Below are 20,470 nucleotides of genomic sequence, written 5' to 3'. Positions count from 1 at the left end.
TACAACTTATATCCGAAAAAGGTTTATGGAGAGGAGCTTCAAGAGGAAATTGAAATATTAACCTTGTTCTGCTCGGATACGCCGGCTGGGAAAAATTACTAGAACCTACCGTAGTTGGGTTTGGGTTATCCTAAAAATTAAAGAGAGCCATAACTGGAAGTGGATGCTTGCAAAACCACAGCCGGTTGTGTTCCGCACAATAGCGTTACACTAACTAACCTAAACGATTATACAGTCATCCCAGTATTACGGGCCAGTTAAGCATGATGATGCTACAAAATTATTGGTAGAAACACAGAATTAAATAATTTACGGTTTATTTATAACTTAATTGGTTATAAATATATCATAATTTGATGTTCTGTAGGCAAACTTATTCCAAAATTACACACTTTTTTGCAAAACAACAAAATGTAAGCATGTTCCATTCCCAGTATTATGGGCCACTTTTAAACCTGGTCAGAATTATAGGTCAATGCTCCCAGTATTATGGGTCAGTAAAACAAAATTGGTTTTATTTGAAGAAAAGCGAGCGCGCGCGCGTGCATGTGTGTGTGTGTGTATGTGTGTGTGCAGTTCTCGCGATTTAGTTTTAGCGACGGTATTCAGTGCTGTGTTCGAGTTTCGAGTAGATTGTCAAGTTCATTCAAATCACGCAGAGGGCTTCATCAGGGTGATGGTCTCCAGAATAGCACATAACAAACCAAGTATACAAACAACTACCCTGCAAAGTATTTTCCTCACATTCGGTAGGAATAAGACGACCAGGGGTGCAGCGATCAAGATGGTTTGACTGAGAAATCTGAAATCTGTCTGAGAAATTGGAGAGCATTGGCCTACAACCGAGTGCATTGGAAAAACTTTGTTCATCAGGCTTTGTCTTAGAACGGTAAGCCACATAAGTAAAGTAAGTAAGTTCAAGAAGAAGAAAAGTATTTGGTCCTGACTTATTAGTTTTGGGTGGTTTCCAAAAATAACACGGAACTGTACTGTACGGTAGATTGTGATCCTTTGCAACTTCCGATTTTTTTCGGTTTGTCTTGCTAGATCAAGAGCATAATCAGGATCATGGAGCTTCGATCTTGATTTTCCTTGCACGTTTTTTTAGTTTTACTGAGAAAAAAATTACAATTATAGTCAAAAACAGCGAAAACTGTTTATCTATATGCTTGACCCATAATACTGGGAAAAGTCAATTTTGCTCCCAGTATTATGGGCCATTGTTTAATTTCGTATATTAAAGCGGAAAATGCATTTTTCTAGGTGGTTTCGCCGTAATTCTATGAATACATACCTATTCCCTCGATTTCCATCCATTTTACGCTCAGACACACAAATTTACGCCGTTATTCAGCTTATAATTCTCAACCGACTTTTTATAACAACCGCAAAAATAACAACAAATCGAAAGTCGATTGGAGCCAACTGACAACTATCGGAAAATTAAGAAAATTAACGCATTGAAACTGAGTGTATTACTGGCAACCATGCAGCAGAATGTTGCTGCTATCTATTGAACTCATACTCGATAGTTAAATATTAATTTGTTACGTATAAAACTGACGTAAAGTATAGACTGGCCCATAATACTGGGTGGCCCATAATACTGGGGTGACTGTACCTAGCAGGTGCAGTGTAGCAGGAAAATGGTACGATGGAGCATCGATAAAAAAATTAATTAAAAAGTTTTACTCGTAACCCAGCGTGCTGCTAGCAACCAACCCAAGCACTTCGTGGTGTAGCGCGAAGCCGGTGGAAATAAGGAAATCTTAACCGAGAGTTTGGTAGCGGGTCACAGCTCTGCTTTCTGGCTAGTGTTCTTAATGCAGGGTGGAAAACCACGATAAATCGGTATCTTTATTAAGTTCAAACTGAAAAATTTCATGTCGCTATATATTTTGGAATTTCCAGATATTTTTGTTTGCAATTCCACACGGGGCACTTTTGGCAGAATTATTTCGCGGGGAAAACAAACATTGATGAAGCCGGCAAGTCGTAGGCGAAGTACGTATCTGTCATGAATAAAATTAATAGTGAAATTTATTCGTGAAATTTCATTTAGGTAAAATTTTGACTCTAAACCTTTCTAAAAATACAATCATTAATTTTTTATAACCAACACTGGCAGGTTGAGTTATTTTTCGAGACAAATTGTGTCTCTTCCTCTGTCTAATCTAGTCAAATCAGTGAATGAGAAGTTTTAATCTAACACGTTTTACTGACGGGACGCTGAAACCGTACAAGCACTTACCACTTACAAGGCTATTGAACTAGGATTGGGCAAAATTACCGAAAGTATCGATAATTGAATATCAATATCAAATCCGCCGCTTTATCGATACCGTCGATATATCGCTCGTGAAGCATCGATATTAGATTTATCGATACTATTTAAGGCGGCATTCTGGGATTAGGAAATGCTACTCAAAAAAAGGGATTCATAAAAATTAATCAATAAAAAACATGTTGAGCAAAGAGAGTGCCCCCAAAACACGCACGCAACACATCACTCGCTCCAGTACATCTCTATTTCGGACACGTCGCTATGTACGGAAAACAACACCACAGCTGTTTACGCCCGACTGAATCGTATGCTGCCCCGGAATCCACAAAAATATGATGGGTTGTACCGAAAATAGATGACATGCCGAAGAGTAAAAATTTGATCCGTAGTAGCACGGGCCTTCAAAAGCCCACCTGGTACTACCCTACGAAGTCTCCAGCCACCGGGGATAGACGACGTAACAAAATCTGCTTTGACCGGCGTTATGCTGCGGTAATTGCAGTAATCTATCCGATCCCCCTTTCTGTAGATGGGACAAACCACACCCTCAATCCACTCATCCGACTGCTCTCTCCCAAACCCCTGAAACCATCCAGTGATGTGTCGTTGCTGGCGGTTCTTGGCCATTCCGTCAGAGTTCCGCCGGGAGTTGCTCCTTTCCGGTTCTAGTTCTGCTCGATCTCTGTCCCACCTCTGCCACTTTCAACGCTATTATGGCGCGTAAAAAGCTGGAAAATCTTTATGCCTTCAACGCCCAATACTACTCTATGTCCTCTTTGGTCAGTTTTGAATTGCTGAAAATCGCATATCGTACGCACTTACTGTTCAATAAGCGCTAAACATGTAAGTGACATTGTTCAAGATTTTGCATAAGAGTCAATTCCAAGGGGTCGGACACTCAGCACATTGTGCCGTGGCACTTCAAAGATATCAACCGGCACACCTCCGGTTCAATTTTACATATGAAATGGGAGCACTGCCAGGTGTCAAAATCATCTCGCAGGGTTGCCAGATCGATAAGATTATAACGAATTTAACAAATCTTGCAGTTCGGCACTTGTACCGAAATCGACACAGTTCGGCTCGTTTCAAGTCGTCTAACATAAAAACTACCAGGTATACAGCCCTAAGGGTTGTACGAAAGGGCGACATAGGACTATATCAGATCATTAGATCAAAGACTGTAAACTGCATTTCTGGCATATGTATGTTTATAAGAATTTGTGAGTGTCATTGTTTAACTAAATGATTAAAAAAATGAAATATTCAGATTCAATTCTTCATTGAATGCAATGGTGGCTTTAAAAATAAGTGGACGGGGGTTCATAAGTGTAATGCCTGCAACCATTGAGACAGTGATTTCTTTTAAAATCATTTGTGTGCATCATAAAGGTTGAAATAGTAATAAATGACCAGCCCCCATATTATTGTACTAAATATGATTATGCGTAGCTTGACATGTTTCAATAATCTTACTTTAACTCGCTTGTGGCCTTTAAAAGGGCCATTGGTTGCAAATAACATTAAAGCCAAAGCACGTTCATCGCATATATGATGTGCCATTCGAATGTCCTTCTCTTTTGACATACATGGCAACTGGCACGTAAGTGGTGATGATGGAACCGACGTTTGCGGCGTCGATTCACTGTCTTTTGCTCCGAGAAGGTTTTACTAGTTTACGTACACAGCTTACCGCATGTTACATAGCAGAAAATATGGCACAAACGCAAAAATTTCTGTTTTATTTATTTTTTTATTAGAGTTATGAGGAAATTTGTATTTCATTTGTATGGAAGCCCCCTCCCCCCTCTTAGAAGGAGAAAGGGTCTCAGTACACCATAGAAAAAATTCTTACTTCCAAAAACCCCACATGCCAAATTTGGTTCCTTTTGCTTGATTAGTTCTCGAGTAATGAGGAAATTTGTATATTAATTGTATGGGAGCCCCCCCCTCCTAAAAAAGGAGGGGTCTCAATTTACCACAGAAAAAAATCTTGCCTTATGAAACCCATACATGCCAATTTTGGTTCCATTTGCTTAATTAGTTCTCGAGTTTTGAAGAAATTTGTGTTTCATTTGTATAGGAGCCCCCCTCTTACGCCCTCCATAAAATTACTCTCTTACCCCCTCCCTAAAATTGTTGGTCATTTTATCTACCCAAATTTGAAATCTTTCATTCAAACGTTACACTTCTATTTTCGTTTTCACAAAGTGCTACCCAGTCCCATATAGTGAACAAAGACGTAGTCCAACGTCAAAACGGCTGTGTCGAGGTCATTTCTAATAAAGTAAATTTGAGAATTAAGGTTAGTAGCTACCTGAAAAGAAAACAGTGCGAGAAAAAATCCTAAAAATTTTGTTTTTTGAGCATTTACTGACCTAGTTTTAGTCTATATTTTTTCAGCTGCATATCCCGCTTTATCAGAACAGTATCGGGATGAAATTATCGATTTAGCATAATATCGACGTCGTAAGTATCGATGAAATATATCGAAATATCGGCCTTCGAGTATCGATATCGCGGGTATCGATACGGTATCGCCCAATCCTATATTGAACAATAAGAAGTGAGTCTGAGTAGTGAAAAGTGAGCAATGAGAAGTGAATAGTGAGAACTGAGTGATCATATGCATTGAGCAATAAGTTTCCAATCGAATCTATTCCTAGATTAGTGGATCTAGTGACGATGGGTAACGGAGGATAAAAGGAAGCGGCGTGTTAACTCAACGGTTTTTCAAGTCCTTCACCACTCACCGGGACTGACATTCACTGTAATCAATGGTAAGTACCCTTTTTTATTCGTATTGTTGCAATACAAGAGTCATTTAATCTGGTTTTTTTCTTCGAATTCAGATTATGAATAAGACTGTTGACGTTTATCATGATAACTTTCAACTTTTTGCCATGTTTCGGACAACTACAACTGTTGGTTTATCATCAAAATCATTACCAGTAAATCAGAGTTTTTGTACATGGAAAGACGAACAAAGTAATAATAGTTTTATTTCAAAACGTGCAAATGTTTGCTGGCCTTACAGCTTGGAGTTTCTTAATAACAAATTTTTAAACCAATTGAATATTTGTACCCAAAATGGATTAAGGTTGTGTTTGGATTCTTTCAACCGTTTAATGAAAATCAGCGTATTCCTTCACGATTGATCAAACTGTAAATATATTTTTTAATTTTAATTTGGATTTAGCATTTTAACTTATTTGCAAACTTTCAAATTTAGTTTCAGATCCGTTTTACTTCCTCCTGCAGTATACCAAACTCGTGTTTTTAGTCTTTGACCTTGAAATGCGGTCAGGCATTAATATTAATTTTTTTTGAAACGATGGTTCTACAATTGATGGACGGACGGTAGGGGAAAGTAATAAAATTTTTTTGGGAATGGAGGGGAAAGAGTGGAAAGGAAGGGAGGGGGAGGGGGGTAATTGGTAGCTACGCTTAACAAGTAGTCGTTGTGACTCCTTCCTTTGGCCAATGCTGGAAGGTAAGCCAAGCTGTAATATAAGATTATAACCGGATTTGAACCCACAACACCTGCCAGGGCATGTGGTTCGCTGGTACCCGTGTACCTATGAACCGCACGGGCGCTGGACAAAAGGAGACTGCGCAACCCCCTTGTTAAAGTAGCGACGTATGTGGTTGGGTTATTTTTTAGACACAAATTGTGCCTCTTCCTCCGTCAACTGTAGAAACCACCTACCGAGAAGTTTTAATCTAACTTGTTTTTACTGTCAGGACGACGACACTATGCAGGCCCTTACGACTTGCAAGGTACTACGCGTGACGCTGTTCATCTGCCAGCGTGTTAGCCGCGATTCTCAGCGCGGGTTTTCGGAGAAAGGCTCCGTTCCTATGAAATAGACCAAACTTGTGTTTTTAGTCTTTGACCTTGAAATACGGTCTGGCATTAATATTAATAATTTTTAAAACGGTGGTTCTACAATTGATGAAGGGATGATAGGGGAAAGTAATGAAATTTTTTTTTGGAGTGGAGGGAAAAGAGCGTGTAGGTGAGGTGGGGGCGGGGTTATTAATAGCTACGTTTAACAAGTAGTCGTTGTGTCCCCTACCTTTTGTCCAATGCTGGAAGGTGCATGGGTCGAACCCAGCCGTTCTCAAGTTATCGGGTAAATTTTGAATTTGCTTATAGAGACCGGGAAACTCTGTCATTTTTTTTATCTAAATGAAAGTGATCGAAATCATAGTAAACAGATGGTGTATTTAACTGTCGTCCCTGCCTGTGACGCAAGGCGTTCACGTAGAAAATATATGGGGATGTTTGACCTTGAAACTTTTCGTTTATTTTCTCCAATAGTGATTGGAAAAGAAAGTTATAATAAAATTCACATAATTGCTACATCTATTATGAGTCGATCATTCAAGTCCAATCCAATTTTAAATTTTAATTAAATCTAATTTACGTCCAATTTTAAGTTAATTTTGAACTTTAATTTCAAATCCAATTTCAAGTCCATTTATAAGTCTAATTCAATTGCAATTTCAAGTAAAATTCAACTCGAATTTCAATTAAAAATTTCAAATTCTCTTTGAAGTTTGATCTTATTTCAAATCCAAGTAAAACTTCCAGTCCAAATTTCTCCAAATTTAAATCCAGTTGCAGATCCAATTTACAGTTCAATTTGAAATAAAGCTTCAAGCCCAAATTACTCCAAGATCACGTCTAATTTAATTCACTAAAAAATTACTCCACCGAACAGAATGGCGGAAACAGGTATGCTCTTTTCCAACATGATTTACTTTCAGGACATCACATTGATCTAGGCTCAATAGACGTAAAAAATTCTCAACCTGTTGGGACCAGGAGACTCGGTTAGTTTTTATTGCACATCTATTTTATATCGATTGGTCTCCAAACCCTCGGTACTCATTTGAAATTAGCAATTATTAGCGCTCAAAATCTTTCATTTTTTGTGTGGATATCATATTTTTTTCGCATCATGCCACCCTAAAGTAAGTTGTAGTCTTTCAGCCAAAATTAAAATAATATAACAATAGTGATTTGTCATTTCCGTTAGCTGCAACTTTTTACTGTACGATTATCATTTATTCGTTCAAACGACAGAGAGTAAGCGTTCCGAAAAAGAAATGGCAAGAAATTTAGCTGCCACCGGCAAACTGTGACGGCCACAGGGAATTGGAATAAAATATTCGATACAAATTGGTGTTATGTAATTTGGGGATCTCGACGGAACCGTTTTATGGAAATTGATTTTTCTACCGTCTGATTCTGTTCCGGACGAGAGAAGTCCTAGGTGGAAAGAAGACGTATACCGCATTGGATGCCGTAAATTGAATTCCAATCAAATTTATGCCATCAGATTCGAAATTGTTTAGTCGTAAGCGTCAGGTGGCACACCGTTGCGTTGTTGGTAGGTTGGGATGGATGGAATTGGTTTTGAAATTTGGACTCCAAGGAATCAACTTAAAGTAGTAGCGCAGTTTTACACCTCATATAAATTACCGTTGCTTCAAAGTTCAAAGCAGAATGAAAAACTTTCCGGTTGGTGTCCGCGAATGTTGCTAATATCAACTAAGAAAAGCATAGAAAAACAGTTTCCTTTGTGTTGATCAAACTCAAAGGAAAGTGGCATCGTTTTCTCCTTTGTAAATCTGATCTAGCCTCTTGCTTTGTCTGATTTTTTCCTATTCACATCTGTTATAATGCGTCAGCCACAGATCTCCTGACTGTTGCCTGGATCAATACTATCGCAGCAGTTGGTATCTATCTCTTCAACAGTACCTTGCTGCTGCTGGTCTGGAAGTTACAGCAAAAAGCTAGAAAGTATAAAAACTAAAATCATAGATTAACAGATGCCACACTGAAGCAATTACGGTCTCTCAAACCGATTACAAGCTCTTGTGCTACGTAGCAACCGGGAAAACATACGCTGAAACCGTTTGTCTGTGCCAGCAGTGCTTGCTTGATAAGACCAACTATGAGCGAAACTGCAAACTGCAGAAAAAGAGGATCCCTTTCATCAGCCAACTGTGATGGGGAAAAAATAGTTTATCTTTTTTTTCGAACTTTTCCGCAACCAAACAAATAGTTACCGTGGTTACCATTGATGAGGCAGCTACTTTATTTCTTTCTTGTGCACTGGCAAGCAGTGCCATCTTCAGTTGCGAAAACATGTTTGAAAGAGTTCCAACTTTTCAGCGGTATCCTCTCTAGAGGTGAGAAAATAATCGGCAAACATGGCCTCTGCCAGCCAACCAGCCAGGTCACAGTGTCGAAACGAACAGAATAAAGAAACGAGAATTTCGAACGATAAACGAAACAAGAACCTGCAGAAAGTTTTTAATTATTGTCGCAAAATAATTACCAACAAGCATCTTTCATTGCCCTCTGAAAGTCGACAGAGGGAGACAGCAGGGGAAAGGTCTTTTCATGATGCGCTTCCTTGCAAGGAGATAGTTCTGGTGTGTGGTTTTTCTGAGACGAAAAAGAAAGTCGTCGCGTGTCGGAATGAGTTAAGAGGTTTCAGGTTTGGCAGCTTGAAATGATTATGATTTTTTTTGCTCCGAAGTTGGAACTTTGTTCATGATGTTGAATCAACCAGACAATGGAGTGCTTTCATATGCGTGTGCTGAGGTCGTGTTTTTAGCAGACAACATTACGCTTTTAAGTAAAAGGGGCTTTTAGATGTGCTATTTATGTACTTTTAAGTATTCAAGCACAAAGAGTGGCTGTAATCGTCTTGATAGTCACTGGAGGGACTAAGCTGGGACACAGTGAGGTACGCGTATTAAATATTTAACTCAGGGACTGGGCGGAACAGGATTCGATAGTATCAAAACGACCAGTTTTACTTTTAATATCATTACCAATGCGAACAAATCTATTTTTTCTCCTTTTACACTTTTGGTTATCATGTCATTATTTGAAATTTAAACACTTTAGTTTTGCAACAATATTAAAATCTTTTCTTAGTGTAGAAGGCAAAAATCGTTCATCTTCTTCGAGTGACAACACCCAGCGGACGGTAGCTTTATTTGCCGGGAACAATAATTTGAAATCAGCCGTCAGAACGCCGGTGTATGAGAAAAAGGCAGCTGCGTCTACGTGGTTGGTACGTGCCATCGAACAACAACATAATGCAACACACTCAGGGTAGGTAGAAATCACCGTTCCATTCAGCAGCGAATGATGGACTCCGATAAGGCTCCCCAAAATAAATGCTCCTCCTTGGAATTGTTTGCTTGCTGTTCGGAAGTGGAAACGGACGGCGCAGCAGCGTTCGTTGTGTCGAAATCACGTCCGAAAAAGTTATTTTCCCCACTGTTTTGGAAAATTGCGTTTGTGAATTGAAATTACGTGAGAATAGCACTGTGATAAACCTGTCGGCTCGTTTAGTGCGATAATAAAGTTTAATATCGTGTGATTTTCTATCTGACTTCAAATATTTTTCGAAGACGAACTACCGAGCGTCTCCATATAATTACATTTAGTGAATGAATAGGATTAATTACTCACTTTCTTGAACCGGCCACTTCTTCGACGATGCAGCGATTGCGTCGCCACCGGCAAGGCGATATCGTCCAGTAGCTGGAGGCGGCACTGCGTGCCCATCCTTCTTCTGGATACAACAAGACCTGAAAAGATAAGAAATTCATCAACAGTTTAATATATATTTCAATCCAGAATATCCTTGCTCGAATCGATAACTTTCACTTTCGACGAAAAAGTTGATTTACTGTCACTTACAGAAACTAGTGGCAGCGGCAGTTTCTCCGCATGCGGGAATTCAATTTCTCCATACCCAAAACGAACCGAAGAAAAAGTATTTGTCATACATTTTTTTCACGCCTCAACACTTTCCCCTGGTTTATACGGTCTCAAAGTCCCCGAAGAACCCCCCAAACGAAAAGTAAAGATATATTGCATATAGCCACGCGGTAGCGAAAAGATTTCTCTTCCAGATTTGTCTGTGGCTCGCGTGAAGATGGCGAACGAATTCAACGAAAAAAAAAACAGGATGTTTGATTGCACTAAATATTTTATTAGCAAGGCAATCAAAAATTGATATTCGCTGGAGGATTGATGGTAAGAAATTTTTCCCCATTACCTTTGCCTGGAAGCGGCGGCAGACGACTTGCTCTGCGATTCGTTGTAAGCTAGCTTGTAGATCTACATAAATTCCATACTTTATGGTAAAGCGAAATCGTATCCGGCCGGGACACAGCCAGGACGGGTTCGGCGAGTTGTACCGAGACCTGTGTGGCAGCCAAACCCGGTACCTAAGTGCGTTTGTCGAAAATATCGAACGTGTAGGAGTTGTGGTGGGCGGGTATGTTTTACGCCATATCGATTCGGGATTGAATTACGGTGGCGAAGTGTGCCACACGGAGTTGTTGATTGGTTCGAATATTTCGACTAAGCAGCTTTTGGCCTGGGTTTTTAAGCGATACAAATTTCAAATATTATATTTACTATATACAATACTATATTCAAAATAACATCTGTTAGTGAATTATTGAGTGATTTTTACTCTTGTCTTATTACTGGCTCTAGCAGTCTTTCTACTGGAAATTTGAATGCAAAACAACTGGTTGTTTGGCGAGCATATTACATCACGGTCATGTGGACATCGTTCTTACCCAGGACACAGGTATATAAGAGCGGTACATTTAAGCCTGTGTGAGATTTCGTCGAATGTAGAACAATTTTAAATGATTCGAAAATTAAACCTCCGATTTGGCTAATCTTGAGGTTGGATAATCTGTATCATCGGCGTCGGTACCTCTCGATCTTTTTATTGCCTATGGGTATAAAATGGGTCCACAGTGGTTTTTCGCCAGCAGCTCTTATCCCTGCTATCCTATCCTATCCTATCCTATCCTATTCTATCCTATCCTATCCTATCCTATCCTATTCTATCCTATCCTATCCTATCCTATCCTATTCTATTTTATCCTATCCTATCCAATCCTATCCTATCCTATCCTATCCTATCCTATCCTATCCAATCCAATCCTATCCTATCCCATCCTATCCTATCCTATTCTATCCTATCCTATCCTATCCTATTCTCGTCTCATGTTCCGTCCAAGCGGCTCTCCAATGCACAATAAATCTCAGCGACATATACGGCCAAAGTACAGGAGATGCCAGATTAAGAATGGATGCAAACTTTTTTGTACCGACAAGGCCATAATATAATGGCTGGAGACTACGATGTCAACTCTAAGGCCGTGATATAATCGCTACCCGTGAACAACTTTCTGAGCAGAGCCGGCGTTAAGGCCGGCAAACCTGAGCGTTCGCACGGAGCCTCGCGCTTCGGGGGGCCTCGTCATCACTAAGGACTAGAGAAAAATGTTTCTTTTATTTATTTATTAGATTGGCGGAAAGTAGAAGTTGTTTTTATACCCAAGCAAGAAAAAAAGAAAAATAATGCGTAAAGCTTGCAAACTAATAAGTTTGACATCAACGCTTCTCAAGTTGATGAAGAAAATCCCAGATAACTATATCCGCAGTTGGATGAAATTCATCATGCATACCAACACGGCAAATCTACGGAAACCGCACCTCACTGTGTTGTGGCGTTAATTGAGAAATCAAATATTAGGAAACGGTACTTTGTGCTTTCCTTGATATTGAAAGAGCTTTCGATTACAAGTCCTTCGTTTCTATCATTACGATTCTCTTCCAAAACGGAATGAACTACACCGCAATAAACTAGATTCCATCAATGTTTTCAAGCAGAAAATTCATACAATGCATCATGGAAACCCCTCATTCCCCCGACCCAGTCGTGCCTTCCGTTGCCAATGTTCCTGTTAGTCGTCTCGGTCCTGGGTTCGGCTTAAGGGTAGGGATCTTCCAACTCGTGATATCTGGCATGCACCGCAATGCTTATGAACTTCCATCGCTTCCTGACTGCTTACCGGATTTTAGCATTCTTCACACCGATCGATGTAACCGCCTTGCTGCTGATCTTCTTGCTGGATCAACTCTGCCGGGACGCAACGTGTATAGTATTTCGGAAGCCCCTCATCCGTCCGACCTGGTCGAGCCTCCTGCCGCCAGCGTTCATCACAGTCGTCCCGGTCCTGCGGTTGGAACTGGACGCGGGGTCTTCCTGCCCGCAAACTCAGGCAAGTACTTATCATCTGGTGACGGTATTTTGCCTGAAGTATCTCGAAATTTCAGCGGCATCACACCTCTACCATCTCCCACGGATCATACTACACTCCCGCGTAGCACTGTGAGAAAGGGCTTGTTGGTGTTTTATCAAAATGTACGGGGATTACGGACCACAATAGATGACTTCTTTATTGGCTGAATCAAACTTCGACATCATCGTTCTTACCGAAACGTGGCTCGACGAGAAAATCTACTCAGCGCAGTTGTTCGGTGATTTATTTACGGTATTTCGTTGCGATCGGAGTTCACACAATAGCAACAAATCACGCGGTGGTGGCGTGCTAATTGCGGTCTCAACGAGGCTTAGTGCTTCGAGCGATCCTTCCCCCATATGCAATACACTCGAACAAATATGGATAAGAGTTAAGTTACCTGGTCACACAATGAGCGTAGGAGTTATCTACCTTTCCCCAGCAAAGGGGATCTGAACACCATTAAGGATCATATCAGTTCCATCGAGGCGGTTTACTCAGACCTCAGCCTTACGCACTTCACGCTATTATTCGGCGATTATAATCAATCCGGTCTTGTTTGGAGCTTTCCTGGGCATGCACCGCCTGTGGTTGATAGCTTGCGATCGAACATTTCGGTTGCTTGCGCTGCTCTCTTAGACGGTTTCTATCTGCATGGTCTAACGCAGATAAATACGGCGGTCAACAGAAACTCACGCCTGCTTGATGTGGTTTTGGTCAACGAATCTGCACCTTCGTTTTGCTCAGTCCATGAAGCTGTTGACCCGGTAGTTCCACTTGACGCTGATCATCCCGCTGTTGAAGTGATAGTGGACCTGCCAGTCACCTTTGAATTTGAAGATATTGTCGACGCAAGTGATTTGGACTTTCGAAGAGCAAATTTTTCTGCCTTAGCCGAAGCAATCAGTCGAGTCGATTGGAGTTGCCTCGACCGTTTTGCGAATGTTAACAATGCTGTTTGTCACTTCACCCAAACCATGAAACACCTGATCTCCGATTGTGTTCCCACTCGTAGCCCACCTCGTAAACCAGCGTGGGGCGATGCTCATTTGCGATTGTTGAAGCGCCTTAGATCTTCCGCTCTACGAAAATACAGTAAGCTCCGATGTCCATTCTTCAAGCGACAGTTTAACATAGCCAGCAACAATTACCGAGCTTATAATCTACTCTTGTACAAAAGCTACACTTTACGAATGCAATCCAACTTGCGCAGGAATCCTAGATCATTCTGGTCGTTTGTGAATTCCAAGAAAAGCGAGATAGGACTGCATGTAAACATGTTTCTAGGTACCGTCTGTACGAACACTGGAAAAATTCTTTGAACACTTCTGTTGCTTCGGAAATGCTGACTGCCTCTGCAATCAGAGATACTCCATGTGATGCGATCAGCTTGAATATTTTCCATATAAACGATCAACTCGTTGAAACCGCGATCAAAAAGCTCAAATATTGGTTCGCTGCTGGATCTGACGGAATTCCTTCTTGTGTTCTGAAGAAATGTGCTGCAGCTATTGTTCGCCCACTGGCGTTGTTATTCTCGCCGGTAGAATGTATTTCCTGAATCATGAAAAAAATCCATCATGTTTCTCGTGCACCAAAAAGGAGATAAGAGGAACGTGGAAAACTATCGGGGTATCACATCACTTTGTGCCTGCTCAAAAGTGTTAGAAATCATAGTCCACGATACACTTTTTATGTGCAGTTCACAGTGCTTATCCGTTGATCAGCATGGATTTCTCCCTAGAAGGTCAGTTGCCACTAATCTAACGCAGTTTGTCTCGTTCTGCCTAAACGTCATGGAGGAAAATGCGCAAGTGGATGTTATATATACAGACTTAAAAGCTACCATCGATCGTGTTGATCACGCGATATTGTTGAATCGTATGGAGAAACTTACAATTTCTGTCGCTTTTATCAGATGGATGAGGTCTTACCTTACTGACCGTAGCTTATGCGTCAAAATCGGTCCGGTAGAATCGGAACTGTTTTGTAATCTATCAGGGGTTCCATAAGGAAGCAACTTAGGCCCTTTGATTTTCACACTATTCATCAACAAGCTCTCTATACTGCTGGATGTCGTCTGTTTTACGCGGACGATGTTAAGATATACCTGCCTGTTCGGATATGAACCAGTTTTTGTAGCAACCGATTATTTTTCGGTAATGCTCAAACTGCAATATATTTAAATTAAAACAAATTTTCAAAATATATACATTTAACTTACAAGAAGTGGTTTTACGTTTTCCGCTAGCACTTTCTTCCTATCCTACGCTTGCTACAATTTATGGTTTGGCAATACGTTTTGTGCCTAAGGTCAACTTGGGGTGAGCTACCCTACTAGTAATTTCCGCGGCTGCGAATGCAGATCTGGTAAGTATACTTTTTTACACTTTTGTTTTATTTGTTTTAGACTACTTACAACGGATTTACGGTTGGTTACGTTGATTATTCTTTATAGGTAAGTATCCCAGGCTACTATGGTATTTCGACGGTTGCTATATCTGCAGGTAAGTATAAACAGGTATTGTTTACATTTTGGTATACATTAATTTCACTGCATAACTTGTTCCTTACCACTCAAAACACTAACTTCTACCACTTATCAGGCGCTGTTTCGCGAACCCGGTGCTATTTCGCACGTTGAAAATGGTAAATAGTCGATATTAATCAGAATTAGCTTTGAAACACTTTCTATTTGTTTCTCAGAACACTTTTGCGATGGCGTTTTTTATTTATCTTCGCTCTTCTTTTACCCTCTAACCAACATAAACGTCATAAGCGATGTTGGCAGTGTTGCCATATATGCGGTATCGTAACACTGCCAATAAAAACCACACTTGACTGCTGGTTGAGGCGTGATGTACGAATAATTTGTCAACAATCATTGTACCCAAATGCAGTGTTATCTCATTTTACCGTCAACTGAACCCGATTACCTTTAATTACTCTATTCTGGGTTATGCGCTGCAAGGGGTAATCATATTCGTGACCTGGGAGTGAATCGTGACTGTGCTCTCACCTTTCGTTTGTACTTTGAAGAGATCAACTCAAAAGCTAACAGGCAACTCGATTTAATCTTTAAAATAGCTAACGGGTTCCGCGATCCGTTTTGTCTTCGTCCGCTATACTGCGTATTGGTACGATCATTACTCGAAACCTGCTCAATAATCTGGTGCCTGTTTCAAGCTAGCTGGATTGCGAGGATTGAAGCAGTACAACAAAAGTTCGTCCGTTATGCTCTTCGGATGCTACCGTGGAGCAACCCGTTGGACTTGCCTCCATATGACAACCGGTGCAAATTGCTAGGACTTGAAACCCTCGAAAAGAGGCCTACGACTGCTCAAGTTGTGTTTGTTGCTAAGCTCCTGACCGTGGGCATATTGAATGTCCGCCTATCCTAGAACAGCTGAATCCATACGCTCCGGAAAGGGCTCTTCGTACTAGGAATTTCCTCCATCTTGACGCTCGGAGAGTTAACTACGGTCAGTTTAGCCCGATAAGATACATGGCAGCTCAGTTCAACACCGTGTACGAGCTGTTAGATTTTGACATCACCATAGACACTTTTAAAAGACGACTCCTGCAGAGACGATAGCTGTTTGCTGTTTAAGTGTAGTTTTGTGTAAAAGTATCGGTTACAATATGTTACTCTTAGTTAGTCTATATTAGTGTTCATCAAGACAATATTGTGTCGAATGATTTTTTATAAATAAATAACAAATAACAAGTCATTGAGATACGTCTGTGACGACTTGGGTGACCAAAGAATATCCACAAAGAGTTCTCTTCCCCTTGCTTTGGACACTGGTGGTCGACACACTTCTTCACAAGATTCGCAGCTTAGTTATGAGACTATTGCTTAGGCCGTCGACGGAAAAACTTATCGTCTAAGAAAAGTTTGAAGTACTGTACTGTCAAGTTGTATATTGGGAGCTCTAAACATCACTATGTTATGATGTTTACAAGACGGGCCTAACATAAACCCCACAAAAACAGTCGTTATATCATTCACTAGGTCAAGAAAACATACCAGGGGTATTCACGTAGCGCTTGGTATGTTGCACAAACGATGTATTTGTTTTATCTAGGCTTACCTTCTTCGGAAGTTTCCTTCTTAGAGCCAAAATCCCAAAAGGCCATTGATTATATTAACCATGTCGTACCGAATTGGGGTGCAGGATTACAACTATCTAGCTCAACTCCATCAATGGGTATGAGCAGTCCATAAACTGTGTAGAACAATCGGAGTCTACCGTAAAAGATTATCATTAAAACTGTCACTGTCAATAATGCCCTTCTGGCATACAAAAAAGCCTCGCTGCTTAATCTGCACAGGGCCTCGCGCGTTGTAACGCCGCCTCTGTTTCTGAGGTGGTGTTCTCTGGTGTTTATGGAATATTTGCTGAATAGAGTAGATATCTCGAGCGAGAAAATCATCATTGGTCTGCTCCAAGATCAGAACAACGGATTCTCTACACAAACCTAGCACAACACAAACGTACTTCGTCGTAACGCGACAGAGAACACCGTTGAACTGACGATGGAGATAGACCCACAGTATGCTAACCAACTCATCAAGTAGAGCTTCTAGCTGAACTATTTGTTCAACACGGCTCGCATGCGACAAAAAAAAGCATGATTGAAAAAAAGCGTTGAAAACGCACGGCCTAATACCGATTAGAGGATTCAACGTCAGGAGCAACGAAGGTACGTGTGCAGCAACTATCCGAGGGAGTTCTGCAACCACCTGTACTTGTCATGTCCACGATGGTTGCGAAGGTTCAGACTGTTCCCCGCATGGGGGATCTGCACTTACCACCAATCAACGTCCGCAGGTCCGCGATGCGATGGGCCCGCACTTGTAGAGATGTGATAGACCCTACATTAATACAGAGTCTCTTATCCAGCAACTCCGATCCCTTCTCATCTGTATCCCTTCTCATACACTTGTACTAGTCGACATACGAATAAACTTGGTGAAAATCGAGTAACCAACCCCAGAGGAAACTAGGTCGTATGCTGGCTGTACAGAACAGAAGTGGAAGTAGAAATCCAAACACGCACATTCTACTTTCTACAAATACTAGCGAACCTGGCGGTAGCGAGTCACTTTTTTCCACGAAAACACACAAACGCATACGAATGCACACGAAAGCATGTGAAAGCTGCTATGCGATTGGCAGCGAGCGTTCTGCTTATACATATTGCTATTATTCGCTTCTTTGCGAAAACCTTCCCAAAGAAAAATAAAAACAAAAAAGACTCTGTTACCAGTTTTGATCGCTGAATCGTTCTGACTTCCACTTCTGTTCTGTGCTGGCAGGGAAGAAAGACTCCTTCGAGTTTCATAGGTCCTCCGGGAGACAGGGAGCTATGCAAGCCGCCACCACAAAAAAAAAATCAATACCAATTGAAGGAGGAACAAGAGAATTCGAACTGCAACAATCGGGACGAAACAGCAATGAGCGAGATGCAGAAACGGGTAATGGCCAATCGATCCTCGAATGTTTAGGTCGAGAATCGAAGATCGCCTCCCCATAAGCATCTTCAACATTCACAGCCCTCACCTCGGAAGTACCGATGACGACAAAGAAGTACGCTTAGGTCAGCCAGGAGATAGATTACAAATTGGCGAGTTCAGCGCACACCAGCTGACAAACGAAATGGGCCTGAGATTTATCGACCTTGCTACCTCAAAGAACTCGACCGTTCATAGCAACTTCTTCCAGTATAAACTCCAACAAAAGTACACCTGGAGTTCAGTAAAGCAGACAGAATCATAGATCGACCATGTTTTGATCGACTGCTGGCACTTCTCAGACATTATTGAGGTCAGATACTACTGAAGCGCTAACGATGAATCGGATTACTATCTAGTGATGGCTTGGTGAATGGCCAGAAAATGCGAATACAGAGCCCACAGTGGTCCTTAGCCTCTTATCCAGCAATTCCTATTCACCTGGAATACGAGCAATCTTAGCGGAGATCGGGTAACCTACACCGGTGGAAACTAAGATCGACTGGAAAAGGGGCGCTTTGTTGTCTCGGCACTATAAGTTAAATGGAGACGACTGCTTGAAACAGCACGAGCCAGTCCGGCAGTATGCTGCTGACGACAACGACGTAGTGATGGACCGCTCAGGTAGCTCTGAGGAACGGTGCTGGTCTAACAAGCCAGTTGTCCTATGTCCGAATTTCGGCTAAGCAGTGCTGCTAATCGGAGTCAGTAGGAGGAGCTTTGCACTAGCCACGTAATTACCCTGTAGTCTAACAGCCGACTGCGAAGTCTGTAGATAAAGAAGGGTTAAGTCTTAGAAAGACACTTAAACCCAAGGCTTTGCTTTTACCTAGTGGACAGATATAAGTAGAAGAAGGTGAAGCGACCCACAAGTGCTGCCTGAAAGAGCAGGAGCATGTAGAGTTGAAGCAGCTGCACCATTCTCAGAAAACGCGAAAGTTCTACCAGAAACTGAACACGGTACGATATGCGGCAGGTAAAGCAGTTTCGATGGTGCGACAAACGTGGAAGCGGTACTCGCGCCAGCGATAGCGATAGCGTTAAGCAGGCTCCCAAGCAGCTGAAGAGCATCGGCATCGGAGTGAAGTTTATTAAGACGGGCCAGAAAAAGCTGACCGTTTGTCTGCACCTGCTTATTGTATTCAGATACCGAGCAGTTGCCGCAGGAGTGAAAAAGTCTGGGTAGCTTCCCGATCTACAAGTTAGGTAACAAGCTCAAAAGAACTAACTTATTGCAAACAGATTTGTGGGTATTTATCAAGCCGGCTTTACTGACAAGTAGGCAACGACGGATCAAATATTTACGCCACGGCAGATCCTCCAAAAAAACCGGGAATACAAAGTTTCCCCACGCAATACTTGATCGTTGATTTCAAAGCTGCTTATGATTCTATCGACTGAAAAGAGCAATGGAAAATCATGGAAGAGATTCGACGGCTTCCCTGACTGATTGTCCTGATTAAATTTACGATGGATGGTTCACAGTGCTGTGTCCAGGTCTCAGGTGGTCAGGTGGATTATCGAGTTCATTTGACACTCAGAGAGCTGCATTGAGGTGATCAAGATGTTATAAATCGGGGGGCACGAGCTTCAACAAATCTAGTGAATTCATCTAGGTATTATGCCGACGCTACGGACATTGTCGGCAGAATATCTGTGGATGTGGCTGAACAGTGCACAAGATTAAAATGCGAACCAGAAAAGATTGGGTTGAGCTTAGCTTAGCTTAGTGCATACCAGAAAAGATAAGGTTGAAGGTAAATACCCCAAAAGTACATGCTGGTCGGTGGAACCGATATCGAACGACGCCGCTTGAGTAATTTGCTCGGCGGTGATCAGTTCGAGATAGTTGACGGAATTGTTTACTTCGGCTTAATGGCAATGGTGACGGCGGGCAATGACACCAGTCATTAGATTCGCTTGCGTATTCTTAGTGGAAGTCGTGCGATGGGCTTCACAACCAACTGCGGTCGTATAGACTAAGCTTCTGTACAAAGTGTACCCTGTACAAGAAACTTATCAGACCGGTTGTTCTCTATGGGCACGAAATGTGAACAATGCTGAAAGAGGACCTGTGAGGCTGTGAGAGCTTGGAGTTTTCAAAAGACGAGTGCTAAGAACGATCTTCGGTGGTGATCGGGAAAATAAAGTATAGAGGCAATAGATGAACCATTAACTTATGCAGCTCTACAGTGAATACAGTATTTGTAGCATACGCATGGTGCAAGAATGCCGGACAATTACTACGACATAGGACGGAAAGCCAATTAAATCATAAACAATCCTCGAAATTTCCGTTTGAACCATTGAATAATAAATAACAATTCTATAATTTTTTGTGACACAAATATCTTGTCGACTGACGGTGGTGTCGGATAGTTTCAAATTAGAAACTGGGTTAACTTTAAAATGGTAAAATTAAATTAAAAACTGGGACGGAAATGTATTAACTAACAAGGAATGATTTTTAAAAGTGACAAAATCCAAAAATATTTAAATAGTACTTAGATAAAGTTGAT

General features: G+C 41.3%; 1 protein-coding gene across 1 annotated transcript in view; it reads right to left on the bottom strand.

The window, feature by feature from the left end:
• LOC128737483 (uncharacterized) overlaps positions 1–20,470 on the bottom strand; it is an 88,223-nt gene that overhangs the window by 65,492 nt on the left and 2,261 nt on the right. The window contains exon 2 of the mRNA XM_053832124.1: positions 9,789–9,907. Within this exon, the coding sequence (XP_053688099.1) occupies positions 9,789–9,907 (119 nt within the window). The remainder of the gene's footprint in view (positions 1–9,788; positions 9,908–20,470) is intronic.

The sequence above is a fragment of the Sabethes cyaneus genome, chromosome 2, assembly GCF_943734655.1.
Source record: "Sabethes cyaneus chromosome 2, idSabCyanKW18_F2, whole genome shotgun sequence".
NCBI lineage: Eukaryota > Metazoa > Arthropoda > Insecta > Diptera > Culicidae > Sabethes > Sabethes cyaneus.
The sequence above is the reverse complement of the archived record's forward strand: the minus strand, read 5'-3'. Positions and strand labels throughout refer to the sequence as shown.